The sequence below is a fragment of the Nerophis ophidion genome, linkage group LG09 (genome assembly GCF_033978795.1).
Source record: "Nerophis ophidion isolate RoL-2023_Sa linkage group LG09, RoL_Noph_v1.0, whole genome shotgun sequence".
NCBI lineage: Eukaryota > Metazoa > Chordata > Actinopteri > Syngnathiformes > Syngnathidae > Nerophis > Nerophis ophidion.
In genome coordinates this window covers 52829119-52850552 of record NC_084619.1, presented here as the reverse complement: position 1 = coordinate 52850552, position 21434 = coordinate 52829119, and the positions used below count along the sequence as shown (strand labels likewise).

General features: G+C 42.2%; 1 protein-coding gene across 1 annotated transcript in view; it reads left to right on the top strand.

Moving 5' to 3' along the window:
- srbd1 (S1 RNA binding domain 1) overlaps positions 1–21434 on the top strand; it is a 97701-nt gene that overhangs the window by 28433 nt on the left and 47834 nt on the right. The window contains exons 10-14 of the mRNA XM_061911213.1: positions 8081–8184; positions 10824–10931; positions 10999–11156; positions 12105–12195; positions 12313–12420. Coding sequence (XP_061767197.1) covers positions 8081–8184; positions 10824–10931; positions 10999–11156; positions 12105–12195; positions 12313–12420 — 569 coding nt within the window. The remainder of the gene's footprint in view (positions 1–8080; positions 8185–10823; positions 10932–10998; positions 11157–12104; positions 12196–12312; positions 12421–21434) is intronic.

The window sequence follows — 21434 nt, the reverse complement described above, 5'->3', positions numbered from 1 at the left end:
CGAACCACCTCATCTGGCTCCTCTCGATGTGAAGGAGCAGCGGCTTTACTTTGAGTTCCTCCCTGATGGCAGAGCTTCTCACCCTATCTCTAAGGGAGAGCCCCGCCACACGGCGGAGGAAACTCATTTCGGCTGCTTGTACCCGTGATCTTATCCTTTCGGTCATGACCCAAAGCTCATGACCATAGGTGAGGATGGGAACGTAGATCGACCGGTAAATTGAGAGCTTTGCCTTCCGGCTCAGCTCCTTCTTCACCACAACGGATCGGTACAACGTCCCCATTACTGAAGACGCCGCACCGACCCGCCTGTCGATCTCACGATCCACTCTTCCCCCACTCGTGAACAAGACTCCTAGGTACTTGAACTCCTCCACTAGGGGCAGGGTCTCCTCCCCAAACCGGAGATGGCATTCCACCCTTTTCCGGGCGAGAACCATGGACTCTGACTTGGAGGTGCTGATTCTCATTCCGGTCGCTTCACACTCGGCTGCGAACCGATCCAGTGAGAGCTGAAGATCCCGGTCAGATGAAGCCATCAGGACCACATCATCTGCAAAAAGCAGAGACCTAATCCAACCCCTCAACGCCTTGACTGCGCCTAGAAATTCTGTCCATAAAAGTTATGAACAGAATCTGTGACAAAGGACAGCCTTGGCGGAGTCCAACCCTCACTGGAAATGTGATCGACTTACTGCCGGCAATGCAGACCAAGCTCTGGCACTGATCGTACAGGGAGCGGACCGCCACAATAACACAGTCCGATACCCCATACTCTCTGAGCACTCCCCACAGGACTTCCCGAGGGACACGGTCGAATGCCTTCTCCAAGTCCACGAAGCACATGTAGACTGGTTGGGCAAACTCCCATGCACCCTCAAGAACCCTGCGGAGAGTATAGACCTGGTCCACAGTTCCACGACCAGTACGAAAACCACACTGTTCCTCCTGAATCCGAGGTTCGACTATCCGGCGTAGTCTCCTCTCCAGTACACCTGAATAAACCTTACCGGGAAGGCTGAGGAGTGTGAGCCCACGATAGTTGGAACACACCCTCCGGTCCCCCTTCTTAAACAGAGGAACCACCACCCCGGTCTGCCAATCCAGAGGTACCGCCCCCGATGTCCACGCGATGCTGCAGAGTATTGTCAACCAAGACAGCCCCACAGCATCCAGAGCCTTAAGGAACTCCGGGCGGACCTCATCCACCCCTGGGGCCTTGCCACCGAGGAGCTTTTTAACTACCTTAGGGACCTCAGCCCCAGAAATAGGAGAGTCCACCACAGATTCCCCAGGCACTGCTTCCTCATAGGAAGACGTGTTGGTGGGATTGAGGAGGTCTTCGAAGTATTCCTTCCACCTATCCACAACATCTGCAGTCGAGGTCAGCAGAACACCATCCGCACCATACACGGTGTTGATAGTGCACTGCTTCCCCTTCCTGAGGCGGCGGACGGTGGTCCAGAATCGCTTCGAAGCCGTCCGGAAGTCGTTTTCCATGGCTTCCCCGAACTCCTCCCATGTCCGAGTTTTTGCCTCAGCGACCGCTGAAGCTGCACACCGCTTGGCCTGTCGGTACCCGTCCACTGCCTCCGGAGTCCTATGAGCCAAAAGGACCCGATAGGACTCCTTCTTCAGCTTGACGGCATCCCTCACCGCTGGTGTCCACCAAGGGGTTTTAGGATTGCCGCCCCGACAAGCACCAACTACCTTGCGGCCACAGCTCCGATCAGCCGCCTCGACAATAGAGGTGCGGAACATGGTCCACTCGGACTCAATGTCCAGCACCTCCCTCGTGACATGTTCAAAGTTCTTCCGGATGTGGGAATTGAAACTTTCTCTGACAGGAGACTCTGCCAGACTTTCCCAGCAGACCCTCACAATGCGTTTGGGCCTCCCAGGTCTGTCCGGCATCCTCCCCCTCCATCGCAGCCAACTCACCACCAGGTGGTGATCGGTAGAAAGCTCCGCCCCTCTCTTCACCCGAGTGTCCAAAACATAAGGCCGCAAATCCGATGACACAACTACAAAGTCGATCATGGAACTGCGGCCTAGGGTGTCCTGGTGCAAAGTGCACATATGGACACCCTTATGTTTGAACATGGTGTTTGTTATGGACAAACTGTGACGAGCACAAAAGTCCAATAACAAAACACCACTCGGGTTCAGATCCGGGCGGCCATTCTTCCCAATCACGCCTCTCCAGAAGGAAAGCACAACTAAGTCAATTGACCAAAACTGTATTTATTAAACAGTTATTAGCAGGTGACTTTTCAAACGATGCTAAATATTAGCAGTAATTCTACTTTTGGAAGCAACGCTTGTGCCCCACACTTGACAAATTAAAGTTGTCTATATGACTAATTCCCGCTTGAAGCCGAACCACCGCCAGATGAAGGACCCCCTGCTGTTTTTCTCGGGAATTAATTCTTCCTTCATTTGTTACCAGTTTCGCAACTTCTTTCTCTCATATTATCCATCGAAACACTCCGCTAGCATCACAGCTAACATTAGCCACGCTGCTACCTCTCTGCTGGGCGAGGGCGTATACTTGTGACGTATGACGTGAAAGTGTGTGACGTGTGTAAGAATGTGCGCTCGCTGTCTGTGAGAAGGAGACACAAGAAGGAGCGGGAAGAGCCTGTAGTGTAATGCCCGAAGCTATAAGCAACTGCGTGAAAATGTATACTCGAATATTACGATATAGTCATTTTCTATATCGCACAGAGACAAACCTGCGATATATCGCGTATATCGATACATCGCCCAGCCCTATATTATCACTTAAAAAAAGAGTCGAGATATATTGCCATATTGATGTCCTTTTCCCACCCCTAGTGTGCATGTGTATGTTTGCTACATGGTGTGGATGGATGTGTTAATGACAGTATTCCTCTAAAGAAAGGCTGAGAGAGACAAGGAGACAGATAGCGAGAGGACAGTGCTTGGCCAGCTGCCCTCCCTGGAGGGGGGTGGCGGCGGGTGGACGAATGATGATGATGATGATGACGACGGCGGCGTCTGTCTGCTCTCGTCAGGCTTTGGCCGGTGTGCCGCTACCTGTCACACTTGGCCTGACTTAATACGCAAACACACACTTCTTGCTCAGTTTCGCGTCACCCTTGGTCTCGTATCGCCCTGTGTATCCACCCGGTGAGCCAACCTAGGCAGAAAGTGAAGAAAATGCAGTCACGCACTGGGTTATTCATATTCCACTATAAGAATACAATGCTTTTAACTGTATAGGGATGAAAACCAACGCTTCCCATCCAATCTGATTGAGCTTGAGAGGTGCTGCAAAGAGGATTGGGCGTAACTGCCCAAAGATAGGTGTGCCAATCATGTAGCATTGCATGCAAATACACTTGACGCTGTAAATGCTGACAAAGGTGCTTCAACAAAGTATTGAGCAAAGGCTCTGAATATGTATATACATATGATTAAAAAAAAACCCATCTTTAATAAATATGCGAACATTTCTAAACATTTTTTCTATCAAGTGTATTGAGAAATAAATAAATAAATAAAATTAACTTTTTTGATTTTAGCAAATGGCAGCAATGAAAGAAAGAGTGAAACATTTAAAGGGTTCTGAATACTTTCAGTACTCACTGTATACATTGCCTATTATTTGCGCACTATTGACTAGTGATGCACCGAAAATTAGGCTGCCGGAAAAAAGACTTTGACCACCGAAACAGCGCTGCCGAAATTGGATGTTGTGATGACATAAGCAATACGCACGGGACTGCCTGCAGCGGCGGCAGCACGTCTGGAATGTGGACGTATTTTTATATATCCGAGATATACCCACGGACATCCATCTGCAAAATCTGCAAATATTAAATGGATGGTGGGGCTCTTAAGGAGAGAAAGGGGTTGCAGCAGTGCGACGCAAGCAAGTGTGCCGTCAGTGACTTTTGTTGGGGTAGCCGAGGCTCACTGCAGCTTGCTTTTCTTTACCGACATAAAGTGACAGAAGAAGAGTCTCTGAAGTAATAAAACCAGAAAAACATGCTAGTTTTGTTTGAAGTCATTTTTAATGAAGAAAAGTCACAAAAATTCTCTAGACACTTGACAAATTCCCAACAAAGTCCATAGTACAATAGGCAGCAACAATTGAAATATAAAGCAAAATTATTTAATATAAAACATGTTAGTAATAATTATTAACAAAGATTTGTTTTAAATCTATGCATGTATTTTTTATTTGTTATATATTCATCATAGCAAATTACAGTATGCAAATTATACGATGGCATCATGATGACCACTCCCGCACCACGCCCGAAGCCACAACCCACAGGAATCCATGCCATGTGCTAGCCGTTGGTGGTAGTGCTATATTTTTAGGTTTCAAAAGTAAAATCTTGAGCTAGTGACATACAACACCTTTAAGATACTAAGAAATTTTGCCGCAATGGAGGTGATGATTATTACCATATGTTAGCTCATGGGAGTCATTCAACACTTATATGCAGATACAGTTAGCCATGGTGCCAAAAATATAGTATCAGGATTCCATCCATCCATTTTCTACCGCCTGTCCCTTTTGGGGTTGCGGGGGGTGCTGGAGCCCATCTCAGCTGCACTTGGGCGGAAGGCGGGGTACACCTTGGATTGAAAGACCTTAATCGGCAATTTGCTAATCACATACTTTTCAGAAAAAATTGCTGACACGGATGGTGGCCAATCAATCGGCTGTTACACTCTGTTTGCACTGTGGCCAAGTGCGGAAGTGACCCACCACTAGAGCTTTTTCACACCCACTTCTTGATGTGGATTATTGCCCCCTGACTGTAGTGGAACAAAATTGAGCAGGTAGTGATGTATTTTTTCTTGTTTTGCTGTTGTAGTTTCATATATTTCAGCACCCCAGTCTTCTCACCACACTGAACAAGAGCGCAATTCTCCATTTGTCTCTTGCCACAGGTGGCCGTTTGCTGTATTATTGTAATTTACTTGACTGCGTCTTATTTATAGTTTTATTTTCAGTCTTTCTGATCATTTCTCCATTGTGCAATGGATTTTTCTGCCGACTGTCAATACTTAATGGCAAAATGACAAACACAATAACTTTGTAGCAAATGAGCAGGTGTGCGGTGGGTTTTGACTTTTTGGTAATTTGTATTCGTTTCATTATAGAATGTGTCAGTACTCATTAGAGACCTGCGAGGAGTACATGTGCATGCAAATCTACTGAGACCTGGGCCATCTCTTCCAATTGTTCCAAATGAGGAGAAGTGTACCAAACTTAAGCACGAATCAAAACACTAACTCAAGCCAAACGTGACGGATTTTAAACATACGCCTGTCCTAGTGTGAGTTCTCCCTTTGATGAGAACATGCTGGGTAATGCATGTCATTCTTCATTACGCCAGCTAATAATGATGGAACACAGATTTAGCAATGCTGCATTTGTTAATCTATGTTGATCTCACTCTGGAAAGAGGTGTGTGCATTGATGGATATCGCCTGAGAAATGTCATCGCAGTCAAGGCGACCGCTCGCAGCAGCAACATGCCAACAGAGAAGAAATCTAAATTTCAACCCTAATTCAAACAAGCTGCATTTACCCTCGGCCCTGCCATGCCATGAGCTGTGTTTTTTGTGTCGTGTGCGAGGGTGCCGCTGAGCGGTTAATGGTTGTGGCACGGCACGCGCGGGCATGCGTGTGGGGGCTTAAGCCCCTCGGTGCTCAGCGCCGATGGTGGCACAGTGGTGGCATTTGTCAGCTCGCTTTTTCCACTTGGGCTCCAGATTGACGTCTTTTTTTCCTGGCCCGATGCTGTGGCGGGCTAAAGGTTCCCCGCTGAAAAGGTCAGACACTTACTACTGTTTGCTTAACAGCATGTAACAGTTCCTCTAAAGGGGTGGGGGGCAATACGGAACACAACAGGCATGACCACAGGAAACACTCGGGGGCTCATCCCTCTCAATTGAACAATAGTGTGTGTGTGCTAGTGGAGAGAAACTATAATTACTGTGGGCAGGTATAGTAGGTGAGGTTTTTACTGCGAGATGCTGCTTCTTAGCAGGTTTGCGCAAAAACTGCTGTACTTAACCACAAACTTTCTGTGTGTTTTTAGAAATGATTAGCTGGCTTTGTTACCAATGAAAATATGTTTTATTTCTCCCCAACATGAGAATTATTTATTCATGTTCAAATTTGAATGACAATAAAAGGAAGTCTCATGGGTGGGGGAATGGGTCCATACACAATGGACCACACTGAGAGAAAGAAATTGAAGAATGCAGGGTATCACTTGACTTTATTATATTTTTACCTTTTGTCCACTTTAATTAATGCTGAAACAAACTGAGAATCCAAATAAATATACATTTCGTTGTAGTTAAAACATTTGCATAAATAAAAAAACATCAGACAGCTTCGTCTTGTTGGTGACAAAGCATTTAGCTCGGAATTGTTCCGATGAGAGGCGAAGGGGAACATCACTTAAAACATTTTTTTTGCTTATCATTCACAATCCTCATGTAAGACAACAACACGTTTTTCTTTTTTTTAATGCATTCTACCTTGTAAATAAATGCAATCAAAAGTCTGCTTACAATGGAGCCTGTTGGAGTCGCTCTACTCTGGCTTGGCCCTTAAAAAAACATCCAAACACCTCCATTAAGTTTTTATATAGATGATGTAAGTATAGCTGTAATGTAGAAACTGGGCACATGTTTAGTAGCATTTGATATTTACGTATTTTGATCGTTCAATTTTAAAAAACGCATCACAATGTTTGCTTTTTTTTTTTATCAACTTCACTGATTACTACTCACTGCCGACTTCATGAGAGCCAATAAGCATTACGAATTGCCGACTGATAGAATCTGGTTATATTACAGTTTGGATGAAGAATGACTCATAATCCTCTCGATTGGAACCAAGCTTCTTTCTGTGTCGGTCTTGTTATTCCCAGGGATAAATTGGCTTTCAAAGTGTACCAACTTGTCGGAATACAGCTTCTTCCTTCTACTATCCACGTGAGAGGTAAAATTTTTGATCTCGAATAAACTTTCACGAGCAAGAAAGCGAGGAAGCAGCTCACCAGTCGATGATGTCAACATTGGCACAAAAGCTGGTGATAATGTCACCGCTATAGTTTGTTTGCATTACCGCTTATAAAAACAATATCACTAATACTTGGTTAATATTCAAGTCATGAAATGTAAGTGGAGTATTGTTGGCTGTTTTTGGGGAGGGTTTATAAGCAGAATAGAGGACTTCCCATTGGTTGTGTTGTAAGCCAACTTTTATTTCCACTTATTTACGAGTTACAATGGTTAAAAAATATATCTGTTGTCAAATCTTTCACAATGATTGTGAACGATAGGAAATATTCCATACAAAGTGCAGTTCCCCTTTAAGCTACATTGATTTTGTATTAATTACAAAATAAAATGATTTACTAGGTTTATTTGGTGCTGCAGCAGGAAATAAATGATTTCTGTTCTGGCAGTTACTTTTCTTGTAGAAATATGATGCATAAATGGTAGGAACAAAATAAACAAGCTTAATATTTAGATTTTTGAATGAAATTCTAAAATGGGGTGCATTCAATAAAGCATAGCCTTGTTACTTGAAAATCACGTTTTTTTTAGATGCTTAAAAGGCATGCTCATTCAATCATTGTGACTCAACCTTTTCCTTGTTCAAACCTTCAGGATACGCACAAAGAAAAATAAAAAGATTGGTGTGTCTTCTACATGCACCGGCACAAAAAGTGAAAGCCAATCAAATTTAAAGTTTCATTTGGTCCGTGCTAAAGTGTTTTGGAAAGTTGGACTTCCTAATTGTGACAAATATAGACATTTTGTATTAAATCTGTTCTCTTTAACAAGTTTTGGTAACCTATGCTAGCCCTTGGTTTATAACGGAATTATATTTTTTGGTTTGAAAAGTGTAATCTTGAGCTGGTGACATACAGCACCGTTAAACGGCATAATTATGTGTCAAAATCTTAAATATGCATTGTTATTCTGTGCAGTAAACAGGTCCATGATAATGTATTAACCAGAGGAATGTTATCATTTTGTATTGTGTGTTTGCTTGAATGTGTGTTCAACAGACTTTGGCCATTAACAGAGGGGAGAGTCTGAAGTTTTTGACAGTGAAGGTGAACATCCCTGACAGGGTGAAGAGCTTCTTCACCGGGTGGTGCATCAACACCAGGTCAGACACAAGCAAAGTGCACACTCCTCCAACACGGTCATTGTCAGTCAAAGTATGTTGACATACAAAATGTTAGAGCTGTCTGTGAATAGTCCACGATTTGATTTGGAGCAGTCTGATTCGACTATCAACCTCGGATTTGAAATCGTTGGACAATAAACTCAACAGAGGCAATTTGAGCGAGTGTGTCGGGAGAATACATCGATAACGTTTGCCATGTCTTTTTTTAAATATCAGTAAAAGATTCTTCTGTGCAGAGAGGCAAACAGTCTTGAGAGAGTAAGAGATAACTCTTACCCGCTTACTGTTTTGTCAAAACTGTAAGCAGATCTCTTAGACCTAAACACTAGTAATCTGCGCAGATGCTTCTACATGAGGGACGGCGGCATTGTCAGGACACGTCGTTTTAAGTCACGGCGCTCACTGTGCGGAAATTAGACGGATGTGTAGCTTCGACCAGTTCGCTCGAGCAGGAGACCTCCCTCACTGCTTTTCCCTGGTGAAGTTAATAATCCTTCCAGATTCACTAATAGAAACTTTGTTGTGACTTTTACTTCCTCTGTTAAGTCAAGTTTGAACGATCCAGTGTCTATTTGTGTAGTGATTTGGCAAAAGTCACAATTTCTGTTGTTCTCTTTGATGAAAGACTTTATTCATTTATAAGTTTATTTTATTAACCTTGTAAGGATCACCGTAGTGTCTACAGGATTTCCCTCAGATTTCCGACAAACCTATGTTGGGGCGTGGTCAATATGATGTAATCATATTATTTGCATAATCGATGACTAATATATTTTCTTTCGAAAGGCTAAAACTTTTACATATATTTAAAACAAATGTGTTATTCTTATTAGCATATTTTTTTTCTCATTGTTTTTGCTCTTGTATTTGTTGCTGCTTATTGTATAATGTTTTTTTGAGGATTTTTTTTATTTTTTTAGAGACTTCTTTAATCCTTTTATTGACTTTCTTTGTTAAAAATGACTAGCAACAAAATCTACCATCTTTTTCTGGTGTTATTGGAGACTACAATCGCAATTAGAGACTCTTCGGTTAAAACTACATACGGTTTCATGTTGAGGAAACCCTGTTCTTACTTTACGGACATCCATGTGACGTCACTGACATTAGTGAGAAGTAGAGATGCGCGGTTTGCGGTCTCATCCGCGTATAAACCGCGGGTCGGGCAGGTGACATGACGAAAAAATAGATTTTAATTAGATTCGGGCGGGTGGCGGTTGAACCATCCGGAAATATTTGAAATACATGGTTCTGGGATCGGTATCCTTTGCCATTCAAAGAGCCATTTAACACTCGTGTCATAAAGCGAAGAAGACAATAAGAGACGCTATTATTTTCTTGAATGACTGCCGGCAGTCACCCAGATAATAAGTATTAGGGCGTGCTATGAAGCCATTGACTTTGTCGCCTTCTACAACATGTACGATCTGCTTGTCAGGCCAGCAACATGATGTGTGTGGCTTCCGCGGCAACACACACACGACTGCAAGGCATACTGGGGGACACAGGGTACACTAATGCCCATCCATCCATTTTCTACCGCTTATTCCCTTTTGGGGTCGCGGGGGGCGCTGGTGCCTATCTCAGCTACAATCGGGCAGAAGGCAGGAGTACACTAATGGTTATGATATAAACAATTTTAACACTCTTAGTAATATGCGCCACGCTGTGAAGCCACACAATGCAAGATTGACAAACACATTTCGGGAGAACATCCTCACAGTAACACAACATAAACGCAACACAACAAATACCCAGAATCCTTTGTATCCGTGACAAATCCTGACTATTTCATACACCCCGCTAGCAGCAAATCCCCCCCCCCGTGCGTCGGTAAGGTGGGCGGGGTTGGGGGCGCAGGGGTGTAAAATATATTCAGGCTGTGTCACGGATACAAAGGATTCTGGGTATTTGTTTTGTTTCGTTTATGTTGTGTTACTGTGAGGATGTTCTCCCGAAATGTGTTTGTCAATCTTGTTTGGTGTGGCTTTACAGCGTGGCGCATATTAGTAAGTGTTAAAGTTGTTTATATCACAATTATCAGTGTACTCTGTTTCACCCAGTATGCCTTTCAATCTTGTACGTGTGATTGCAGAAGCTGCACACAACATATTGCCGGAGTAACAATCGGTTCGTACATGTTGTTAAAGGTGTCAAAGGCAATGGCTTCACAGCACCCCCATAATCTTGTCATCAGGATGAACGCTATTGGATAGTCGCGAGAACGTTAGCGGCTCCAATTGTCTTCATTACTCTGTGAAACAGGCTTAAATAGCTCTGTGAGGGGTAAAGGCGGCCGACCTCTGATGTATTTCAGCGGGCGGTTGGCGGGCGGGTACGGTTCTGATAAAATGTTGGTTCGGGGGGACGGCGGGTGGATGACGACGACTTTGGTGATGCGGTTGCGGATGATATAATTACCTATCCGCGCAACTCTACTGAGAAGTCAGTATACTGCGTCACATTACAATCTGTTAACTTCGCTTTTAAAAAAATCAAACGCCGCCACAGATTAAACTGATCTTCGACTATGTGAAAAATCTAGTGAATCTGACTCCACTATCGAAACGCTCAGTCGACGACAGCCCTACAAAATGTTAACCTTTTGTTAATTTCAGATGGAAACCAAAGATGTATGCTAGAGAGGAGCATCAAGCGATAATCAAGAGTGCGGTGGATGACTCTTATAAAAGGCTTGTTTTGCCCTTCCTAACAAGGATGTACAGGTACAATACATTACGGCCTTCATCATTATTGCTAGTACTTTTACATGGTTCTCTCTCCCCTTTTTAGAAGTAAACTTACCACAACAGCAGAGAAGGAGTCCATCGCCATGTTTGTACGAAACCTACGCCAGCGCTTGTTAATGTGTCCAGTTCGGGGCTGTGTCATGATGGGGGTGGACCCTGGCTTCACACATGGCTGTAAGGTGGCAGTCCTCTCCCCAACTGGTAAGAAAACACTGGACATATGTGTAGACATTTTTATTAATGTGCATATGCCTTATAAATTAGTGACAATATGGTAAATCTAGTATATCAACAGTAAACTGCATATTCTCGTCTTCGATCATCTTACTACAGAGCAGGGGCCGGGAACCTTTTTGGCTGAGAGAGCCAAAAAGCCAAATATTTTAAAATGTATTTCCGTAAGAGCCATATAATATTTTTTTTAACACTGAACACAACTAAACGCGTGCATTTTTAAGTAAGACCAACATTTCTAGAGTATAATAGGTCTCTTATTCTTTGTAATAACATTGTTATTCTGAAGCTAACTGTGGAGGGGGCGTGGCCCGCGGGCCTGCAGCGAACTGGGGTGTGCCAGGACTGGCCTCGAAATCAGCGAGAGCTCCGTAGATGGCCCGCCTGAGCCTTGTTATCTAATCACCTGTCGCTCTGTTATAAGCAGTAGCCAGGAGGAGAGATGGGGTTGGGGCTAGAGCCAGAGCGCGAGCGAGAACGAAAGAGAAAAATACAATTGCTGGAAAGCAACTGAGAGACTTATTGAAAAATAAAACAATAGTGTAACCCTGAAACGAGCTCTCATGTCGGTTCTTGGTGGTCTGAAGAACCCCCCGGAGGACAAGCACCACACTAACCAATAATAAATAAATAACTTCTTAACGCAACTTCTTGAACAGGTGCGGTAGTAAACGGATGGATGAACTAAAAATGCATGAGAATGTTTTATGTTTTGAACATTATTTTTAACACTTATTACAAGTGGAATTATTCATTACTTATCATGTTAAGCAATGTCACCTCAGATTTATCCGAGAGCCAGATGCAGTCATCAAAAGAGCCACATCTGGCTCGCGAGCCATAGGTTACCTACCCGTGCTATAGAGGAACTATGTCCAGGTGTTTCTTTTAGCCTGGTCCTGTGTCTTCTGCCAGGTCAGATTCTTCATACAGATGTCGTCTATCTACACAGCTCCCGCAATCACAATGAGGCAGACAAATTGCGCCACCTAATCTTACAATACAGGTACTACTGCAATTGTTTTTTAAACACATCTAATCTGCTTTCAATAGCAAGACATTTTGAGATGACCGTTAACTTTTCTGTATGTCACTCACTGTTCCCCCTTCTTGTCAAAACTAGCTGCAGCAGGGTCGTCATTGGCAACGGGACAGCGTGTCGAGAGACCGAGTCCTTCTTTGCTGATCTCATCGCAAGGCGTTTTTTTCACCCCCTGGACGTGTCCTACTGGTAAGCTTTGCCATTCAGTGCATGTTAATTATCGCATTATGGAATTGGATTATTGCATCCAGTGTTACAGCTTTCCATTATTTAAGTACTGTAAATTCCAGACTATAAGCCGCTACCTTTTTTCTACGCTTTGAACCCCGCATCTTATAAGACAGTGCAGCTAATGTATGGATTTTTCTTCGCTGCCGGGCATAATGCAAATAGCTTTTATAAAACATGTGCAAAGACACAGAAATACTGTGTTACTGTTTGCGCTATGGCGCCATCTTTTGGACGAGTCTGCTCATTGCAGGTGCTGCTGGGTGAACCTTTACAGTGTTTTCTGACGTTTAAAGCTTTGAACCGGAAGTAGAAGTGCTGTTCTTTCTTCTAATTATCCTTTGTGTTTCTACTATTATGGATTCTTCATTCATCACTCCGAGACACCTTTGTAAGTTTTATAACTAAAACAATTCTTACTGTCTAAACAGTCCCATGTGTCATGTTTGTAGGAGTGTTTTTATGCATAGTTGTACGTGCTATCGGAATGTAATGAAGCTAGCGCCGTTAGCATTAGCTAGTATTCTAACACATTTACTAGTGTCTGTGTTAGTTGTATTAACTTACAAAGGCATTCTGTTTGTATTGTTTGAGTTCAACATATTCCTCAGTAAATTCACCAAAATGTCACCATGGAGTTATTGAGTCTCGGAGAGCTAGGTTGCGCAGCTAGTGGGTCAATGACTGTCTGTTATGTTTTGTCATCCGTTTTACTGCCGTGTTACAGACACCGTTTGGTAACAATTAGGTATGTAGAAAAACATTTACAAAACATTTCTGTGTAAATAATTAATCGTTTATTACAACATATAGATATCTACGGTGTATAGTCCGGTGCGGCTAATATATGGAACATATTTTGTTCAAACTAAATTTAGTGGGTGCATCTTATATACCGGTCAGGTCTTTAGTCTGAAAAATACTGTAATAGAGTAACCTAGCGATGAGTTTGCTCGATCAATAGAGTAATCCGATAAAACGCACTTTATAGCCTCAATGTGTATTTTAAGGATAATAGTAATAATTTTCTGCTTGCAATAACCTTCATATTTTTTAAATAAACGCACATCATGAACAAAAAAAATACACTTTTACCATGTGCGCATTCATTAAAAAAAACCCTAAGTGAAACCTAAAACCAGGTAATAAATACATAAAGTGTGTTAAACAAAAAGTCAAAGTACTACAATGCGTAATTGCACAATCATTGATATTGAAATAAAGAAAGCACATTCTGTAATCTTGATATATATTCTAAATTGTGTTGTATTTATTAACAATTTAACACATACACATTTAAAAAGGTATTAATGGGCAGTAGGTCAACTAACATGTTCTCCTACTATGTGTTTTCCAGCACACAGATCCCGCAACCACGCCACTGGTGTCATGTGTGCTCTATTGGAACATGTATTTTAAATTCTGGGCACTTCGTGTGGTACGGATTTGACCAATATTTATTAGTAACACTCTTTAAAACGATTAACCAAAGCAACAAAATACAAATTAAAGCTTTATTTTAAATATCAAATTAATGGTTAAACCATTGCAGTCATAAATATGTAAATCTTTTCCACTCACCCGTGATATTGTGAAAGGTTTATTATATATTTTATTATACTAAGCTTTCAGTGAATTAATATTACATTATAGGTATGTTTTTAATAGCATGCATTGCTGATGCACACCACTTTATCTCTTCAGCCGTTTGAACCATTTCACTGTCCCTCAGGTACATTACAGAGGTTTCAAATATTCAAAACAATTTATAGTATGTTCTCCTTACATCTTTTTAAGTCGCCAGTGCAAACAATACTTTTCGAACAGGCAATCTAATTGTCACCAAGCCTTAAATAACATGGACATTTTTTAAAAGCAGCCAGGCATTTTGTCAAGATTGAGTTTTAATGCTCCGACGGATACAGCTGAACAATCTAATATGATACAAGTGCTCTGCATCCTACTAAGAGTTGTTTCCAATATCTTATCCATTCCATATAGCTAAATTAAATCAAATTAGAGATCGACTGATCTGCGCCAATATTTGGCATTTTTAAGTGTATCGGTATCGTTCTTTTTTTATTTTAAATTGTTTTTAAAACTACAACAGAACTACATCAGCAGATAAGATATATACACATATAATACCATTATTTAGAATTTAAATAAATAAACAATTAGTGACGTTGATGGTAATATGCACTACTTAAGCACTAGCCGGTTTCCATGAGAAATGGTCCCTTGAGGCTGAAGCCTATATATTTTTTTATCAATTCATGAAAATATACTCTCATTGTCAATAATTCTCCCCAAATATGTTTTAAAATCTGACAGGGCATTTATTTGAGTTCTTGTGAGAATGAATCTCCGGTCTGCTTTCACTGCGGCGCTCATGCGACCCCCTCTTATAGTACATTAGGTAAGGATGTATTTTTGCCTCATTCCTGTGAGAATCCTGCATGTGACTGAAGCAATAATGTGTGGGACTATTCAGGACTAGCTGCTGTGTGCCCAGGTATCATATGTGAGCAGATAGTACTGTATCATATTTTTTTCTTTCAAACTTATCAGGTCGGTAGTGCATTCTACACGCATTCTTCACTCACGATTTAAGTGTGGGATGGGGCAAAAACTAACCCGTACCCACGGTGTGCTTCAATGCACATGTCTTTCCTGGTATCTTTTCGGTTCTTTTTGTCAGTCGACAGGCTTCCATCTGTAAAACTCGGAGCACCGCAAGTTTCATGTTACGCGATTTAATCAAATAACAACGCAACAAAGATGATTGAAAAGTATGAGACTTTTTATATTGAAATACAAAAGAGCAGGCAACAGCTCACACATTCTCATACTTTCTGTAACATCGAGGAAGACGTAATGTCAGCCAACTTGAAAAATGTCTCAACTAGCCACATGAAGGAGCCCAGGATTGTTTTTATTTACAATATTTTTACGAGAAAACCTTACAATGTATCAAATTCAAAAACTGCCATTAAATGAAGTAGATGGCGAGTTATGGTGATGTAGAGAAACCCATATTTTACCAATGTTCCCAGGAGATTAAAATCTAGTCCAGCTGTTTACTAGCGTATACTAGTCATGATTGACTAAAAATTACTGCAAATGTATATCAGCTCCAAATATCCATTAGTGGCCTCTTTAACTACGTATAATCGGTTTTGGCTTTGAAAAAAACCTTATCGGTCATCTCAGTATGATGTAGTACAGTCGAAGCATATTAGAAATTTTGACCTGTATTGGATTTCATTTAAAGATTGTGCAGGTGTACCTAATAATGACTACCTACAAATGTAAATGTAAGGACATATATAATGAATAAAATATACATATGAAATGTGGAAAGGGTGACTTAGCGGAGAGGTTAAGAATGTAGAAAACCCAATAGATGAAGGAGAACGTGAGTAAGAGAGAGACAGAGGGGTGCATGCAAATAGGAATGTGTCCCCTGGTGAATATTGTCTATTAAAGCCATCTGGACCTTGTTTCACTTTGGGCCAATTAAAGAGACGCTTCGCGGTCCACATTGTCTGTAACCAAGGCCCAGTCCACACTTCGGCATACAACACCGCAGGAGCTCGGTCCAAGCATAATAACCACTGGCCTCTCTGTGCTCCATTCCGCTCTCTTTCTTTGTGTTTGTTGACTCGGGGGCTAGCATTGGGACCGCAGCCTGGAACCATGTAACCGGGTTCATGTGCACTTCAGCAGCAACACCTCCTGCTCTTACTAGCTCACTTTGCTTTCTGTTTTCAAGAGCAGACACTGTTGAAGTGAGGCATGACTGCATTGAAGTTATTGTTTTTAGATGTATATTCTGTTGAGTGGCAAACATTTTTATCGTTATTGTAACGTCTCTCTTATTCTTTCATCTACCACTGGCAGTATTTAGGCTTTTCACAACCAGTGCAAACATTTGGGACATTTTCTGATGTGGTTCTGGCTTTATTCACCCTTGTAATAATAAAAAAAACTAATTATTACAGCACTTGCAAAAGTCTGCATCTGTGAGTTTTGTATTCTTCCTACCATATATTAGTCTGCCTTTAGGTAATAACTTAGTCCTTCTCCAGTAATAATAATCTTGGGTCCAGCCACAGTTTGGTTAAACAATTAATTTTCTACCTTTATTTAAGGCAACATTAACATATCCGGAGGGGCAATGCTGCCCTGCCAGTTTAGACCACTCTACAGTTCCTCAATGGTGGATAATGATTGGGGTGAACAGCTCCTTTGGCGCGCCGTTGGCCGCTAACTACGAGCGTCTTCCACCCCTGCTGACTGACCCACAGCCGACCCTGACGTGCCTCATTACCACACCAATAAGCAGTGATGCCGATGACATGCAACAATAACCAGCATGAAGTCCTTGGCTCGCTGGGAATGCCTTCTTTACAATTAAGTCACAGTACTTCACTAACCAGCCACAATATTAGGTACACTTGGACACAGTCTCAAGGAACGTAGCGTCTGATGCATTGAAAATAAAATGCACTGTTTCTGTATGTCATGTCTCAGAGAAATGCTTGCCTGCCCTTCACTCTCGGGGCACCACCATTAGTCCTTTAGAGGCCACAGCTTCATTTGCACCGTCTGCTTCCTGTCTCGCAGTGTGTGTCGCCACCCCCACCACCATTCGCCACCCTTTATCTTCTCCACCTGCCTTGTCTCTCCCTCTGTCCTTCCGCCTCAATGCTCTGTCGGAATGACAGCCAGAAATGGCAGCCCGCAGGCTCTCCTTACTTATATTTGCGTGCGTTTTGTGTCGTTTTAAGGGACTTAAAATCAACTGATCGTATGCGATCAGGCGAAAAAAAAACAACAATGTAGAAGGATTACTTTTAATTTGTTGCAACAGCGTTGTTTTCTTATATGAGGTACAACTGGTTCTATACATGCCCATTACTTCAATAATCAGTTATGATGCCTTTTACATTTCTTGACAAGACTTTAACAAATTCTTGTGGAATGAACGGCATCCTGCAGGACATTTGGGCAACTTGGGCTATTATTTTGTATGACATTATTTCTGTGTCCGCGACAACCCCCTTCTGCACCCTTTTAGGTTTCTTCGCCGTGCTGTAGGGCCTCCAATAACATGACGACCTCCTGCTGGATCTCAGTTTGTGACACACTCGTAAAGAACAAGGCTACTTTTTTTTAACTTGTGTGTGTGGCTCTTTGACGGACCTCAGCAGCATGACCTGGTCTGTCACTGTGCTGCAGCCCTGACTGGCTTTGTCAAAGCTCATAAGACAGCTCTTGCGTTGCAAACCGGGGCAGATGTGCCTCTGTGTGAGTCTTTGTGGGTGGGATTGAAGAGGTGGGGGTTCTGAATCTTTGTGTTGGGGTAATTGGTAACGGACGCACAAGCTCCGTATTGTGCGACCTGTCTTGCTTCATCAATTCATGCTAAAAATGGATTGTTTGCAGAAAGCCACCCTAATTGCAGTAGGTCCTATTTTGTTTCTTCACGTAATTGTCTACACTCATAAGTTTTTGTCTTCGACTTCTTCTGAAACAAAATCACCTTCAGTCGAAGTTGCTCGTGTCATTAAGCCTTGACTGTAGTTTTCTTTTCACCGCAGCGTGTCTGAGCATGTGATCGGTGCTGTGTGCATAAAGCATGACAAGTTGACAGTGTCTAGCCCTTACAACCTGATGTTAATAATATCAGAGGGCAAGAATATGGGGTGGGGGCAGGGGGGGTAAGGTTAGAAAGATCTTTGGGCAATGGTGATGATACACAAACATGAGAGCTCCAGGTCAGTAAAGATGACTGATGATGATTTCTTGACCGCTTGCTCCGTGACTCCTCAAGGCAAAAGGCCAAATGACCCTGTTAACCTCCCCCCTCCTCTTTCAAAAGCTCTTTATACAGTAAATATTCGAGGAATGCCAATAGAAATGCACTCATTTTGCATCCCAGCATGTTTGTTTCAACTGTATTTGATACACTTTGTTTTTTGGATTGGTTACGTTTGATTTGGACATGCCTTTGCCGCCCGCAAGTTGCGCCCCAGCTGATTTTTGAAAGTGCCGGGGCCATTCTCTCTTTCAAGAAGTAGTCATCATCCTCTCCTTGATTGGCTCAAATGTCTGAGAGCGACACACAAAGCTGCTGGACGACGTATGCCTGGAACTGGAGCTTCGTGCGGACGTCTTGACGATCGCCCTTGACCACGTCGCCCCAAAGCACACTCCCGGTGGGATGAGATCTTGTTTTGTTTAGTTTTTGTTTTTTTTACTGGGCAGCTAATGGAGCTGCAGGACAGCCGAGTGCAGACTGTATTCATGACTGTGTGTGAAGGCGGCGGTGTGTATCCTCTGACACGTCCTGTGTCCGGGCTGGTTCCCAGGGCCAGGCTGGGTGAGTGATGAACATAGAGTGGCAGCACCAGTGTGGACTGTGAGCCCGATCCAGGCACTGGGGCTTCACCTAAGGGTTCAGAGAAATTATGGTGCACAAGAAGCTTGGAAAGACTCTGTAGGCTGCATCTTCTTTTCAGAAGGTCGTATGACTATAGGAAATAAATATTTGAAAGACCTGTTGTTCAGTTTTTCCACATTGTACTGAGTATTTGGTACTCTCATTGGAATACGACGCGGCTTTGTCGCCATGTGTTTCATCTCCAGTTCTATGGTCACGTCACCTTTTTTTCTTTTTTGAACACTGTGCAACCTGTATGTGGTAGCATCGCAAAAGAAGCCAAAGAAAAATAAATTTGAAGCGAAGTTTATCCCATCTTGTCTATTATCACTCACATAACGACTGATTGACTTCTTAAGTTGTTGTCTTTATCAGCATATTTTTAACATTCTTCTTTTGTCATTGATCTTTTCTTGTAGCATTTGCCGTTTTGTACGGACTAATCAGTCTAAAGATGCATAGCACTTTTGTTGCTACGCTACCACTGTCCACTAAAAGTTAAATTTCCATTTCTAGTTCCAGTTTCTCTGAACTTCACATGTGCCCGTCTGTGGTGAGATCACAAAAAAGGGCTAAAGAAAAAGTAGCCTACTGATGGTGCTAATTGTTAACCGCTTAACTTTTTGTGTGTCGTAAGCACGGTGTGTTCCCCATATTTTGGTTTGTATTATGTCTGTCTGGATTATGAGAGTCCACTGTACTCAAAGTCTTAAAGGGATCACATTATTTTTTTTCGACTGTATAAAAAAACCCTCTCTTTTGGTCTACATAACATGTAATGGTGGTTCTTAGGCCAAAATGTTGCACAGTTTGTTTTACAGACCATCTTTTCAGGGTGCGCCTTTTTGTGGGATGTCTTTTTTACGTGCCTCTACATTGACTGCGTCTTCTTCCTGTTAGCCATGTTTTGTTTTATTGCGCATCCATATGGAGTCTACTGACCGATATAAATTCGAACTATACGCGACTTTGTATTAGCAATTGCCACAGCGAAGAATGAATGTGCATGTACGAGACAGTCTGCCCCATAACAAAAGGATAGAGGAAAAGAAAGAACTTATTGATTGCAAAGATCCTCAGGTAAATTTCTACCATATATGGATGTATCCGCTGATGTCACACTGAGAAAAAAACGTTACAAATTGGGCAATTTCCAAATGGTTCGTTTAGATCAGTGGTCCCCAAACTACGGCCCGTGGGCCAAATCCGGCCTGCCAGCGTTCGAGATCTGGCCCCAGGGAAGTCCCAAGTTAAATTTTATTTATTTATTTATCTAAATCCGTCCTTTCTAATCCATTTTCTACCGCTTGTTACTCTGTCTCCTCGTCGCTCAGGCAAATCACATTGTCTAAAAATGAATTTTTCCAATCGAAGACGTGATATCATATCTATGTGTATATATATATATATATATATATATATATATATATATATATATACATATACATACATACATATACATATATATATATATAAATATATATATATATACATACATACATACAGTAGGGCAAAAAAGTATTTAGTCAGCCACCGATTGAGCAAGTTCTCCCACTTAAAATGATGACAGAGGTCTGTAATTTTCATGATAGGTACACTTCAACTGTGAGGTACAGAATGTGAAAAAAAATCCAGGAGTTCACATTGTAGGAATTTTAAAGAAATTATTTGTAATTATGGTGGAAAATAAGTATTTGGTCACTTCAAACAAAGAAGATCTCTGGCTCTCACAAACCTGTATCTTCTTCTTTCAGAAGCTCTTCTGTCCTCCACTCGTTAACTGTATTAATCGAACCTGTTTGAATTCGTTATCTGTATAAAAGGCACCTGTCCACAGCCTCAAACAGTCAGACTCCAAACTCCACTATGGCCAAGACCAATGAGCTGTCGAAGGACACCAGGAAAAGAATTGTAGACCTGCACCATACTGGGAAGAGTGAATATACAATAGGCAAGCAGCTCGGTGTGAAAAAAATCAACTGTGGGAGCAATTATCAGAAAATGGAAGACATACAAGACCACTGATAATCTCCCTCAATCTGGGGCTCCACGCACGATCTCATCCTGTGGGGTCAAAATGATCATGAAAACGGTGAACAAAAATCCCAGAACCACACGGGGGGATCTGGTGAATGACCTGCATAGAGCTGGGACCAAAGTAACAAAGGTTACCATCAGTAACACACTACGCCAACAGGGAATCAAATCCTGCAGTACCAGACGTGTCCCCCTGCTTAAGCCAGTGCATGTCCAGGCCTGTCTGAAATTTGCCAGAGAGCACATGGATGATACAGCAGAGGATTGGGAGAATGTCATATAGTCAGATGAAACCAAAATATAACTTTTTGGTATAAACTCAACTCGTCGTGTTTGGAGGAAGAAGAATACTGAGTTGTATCCCAAGAACACCACACTTACTGTGAAGCATGGGGGTGGAAACATCATGCTTTGGGGCTGTTTTTCTGCTAAGGGGACAGGATGACTGATCCGTGTTAAGGAAAGAATGAATGGGGCCATGTATCGTGAG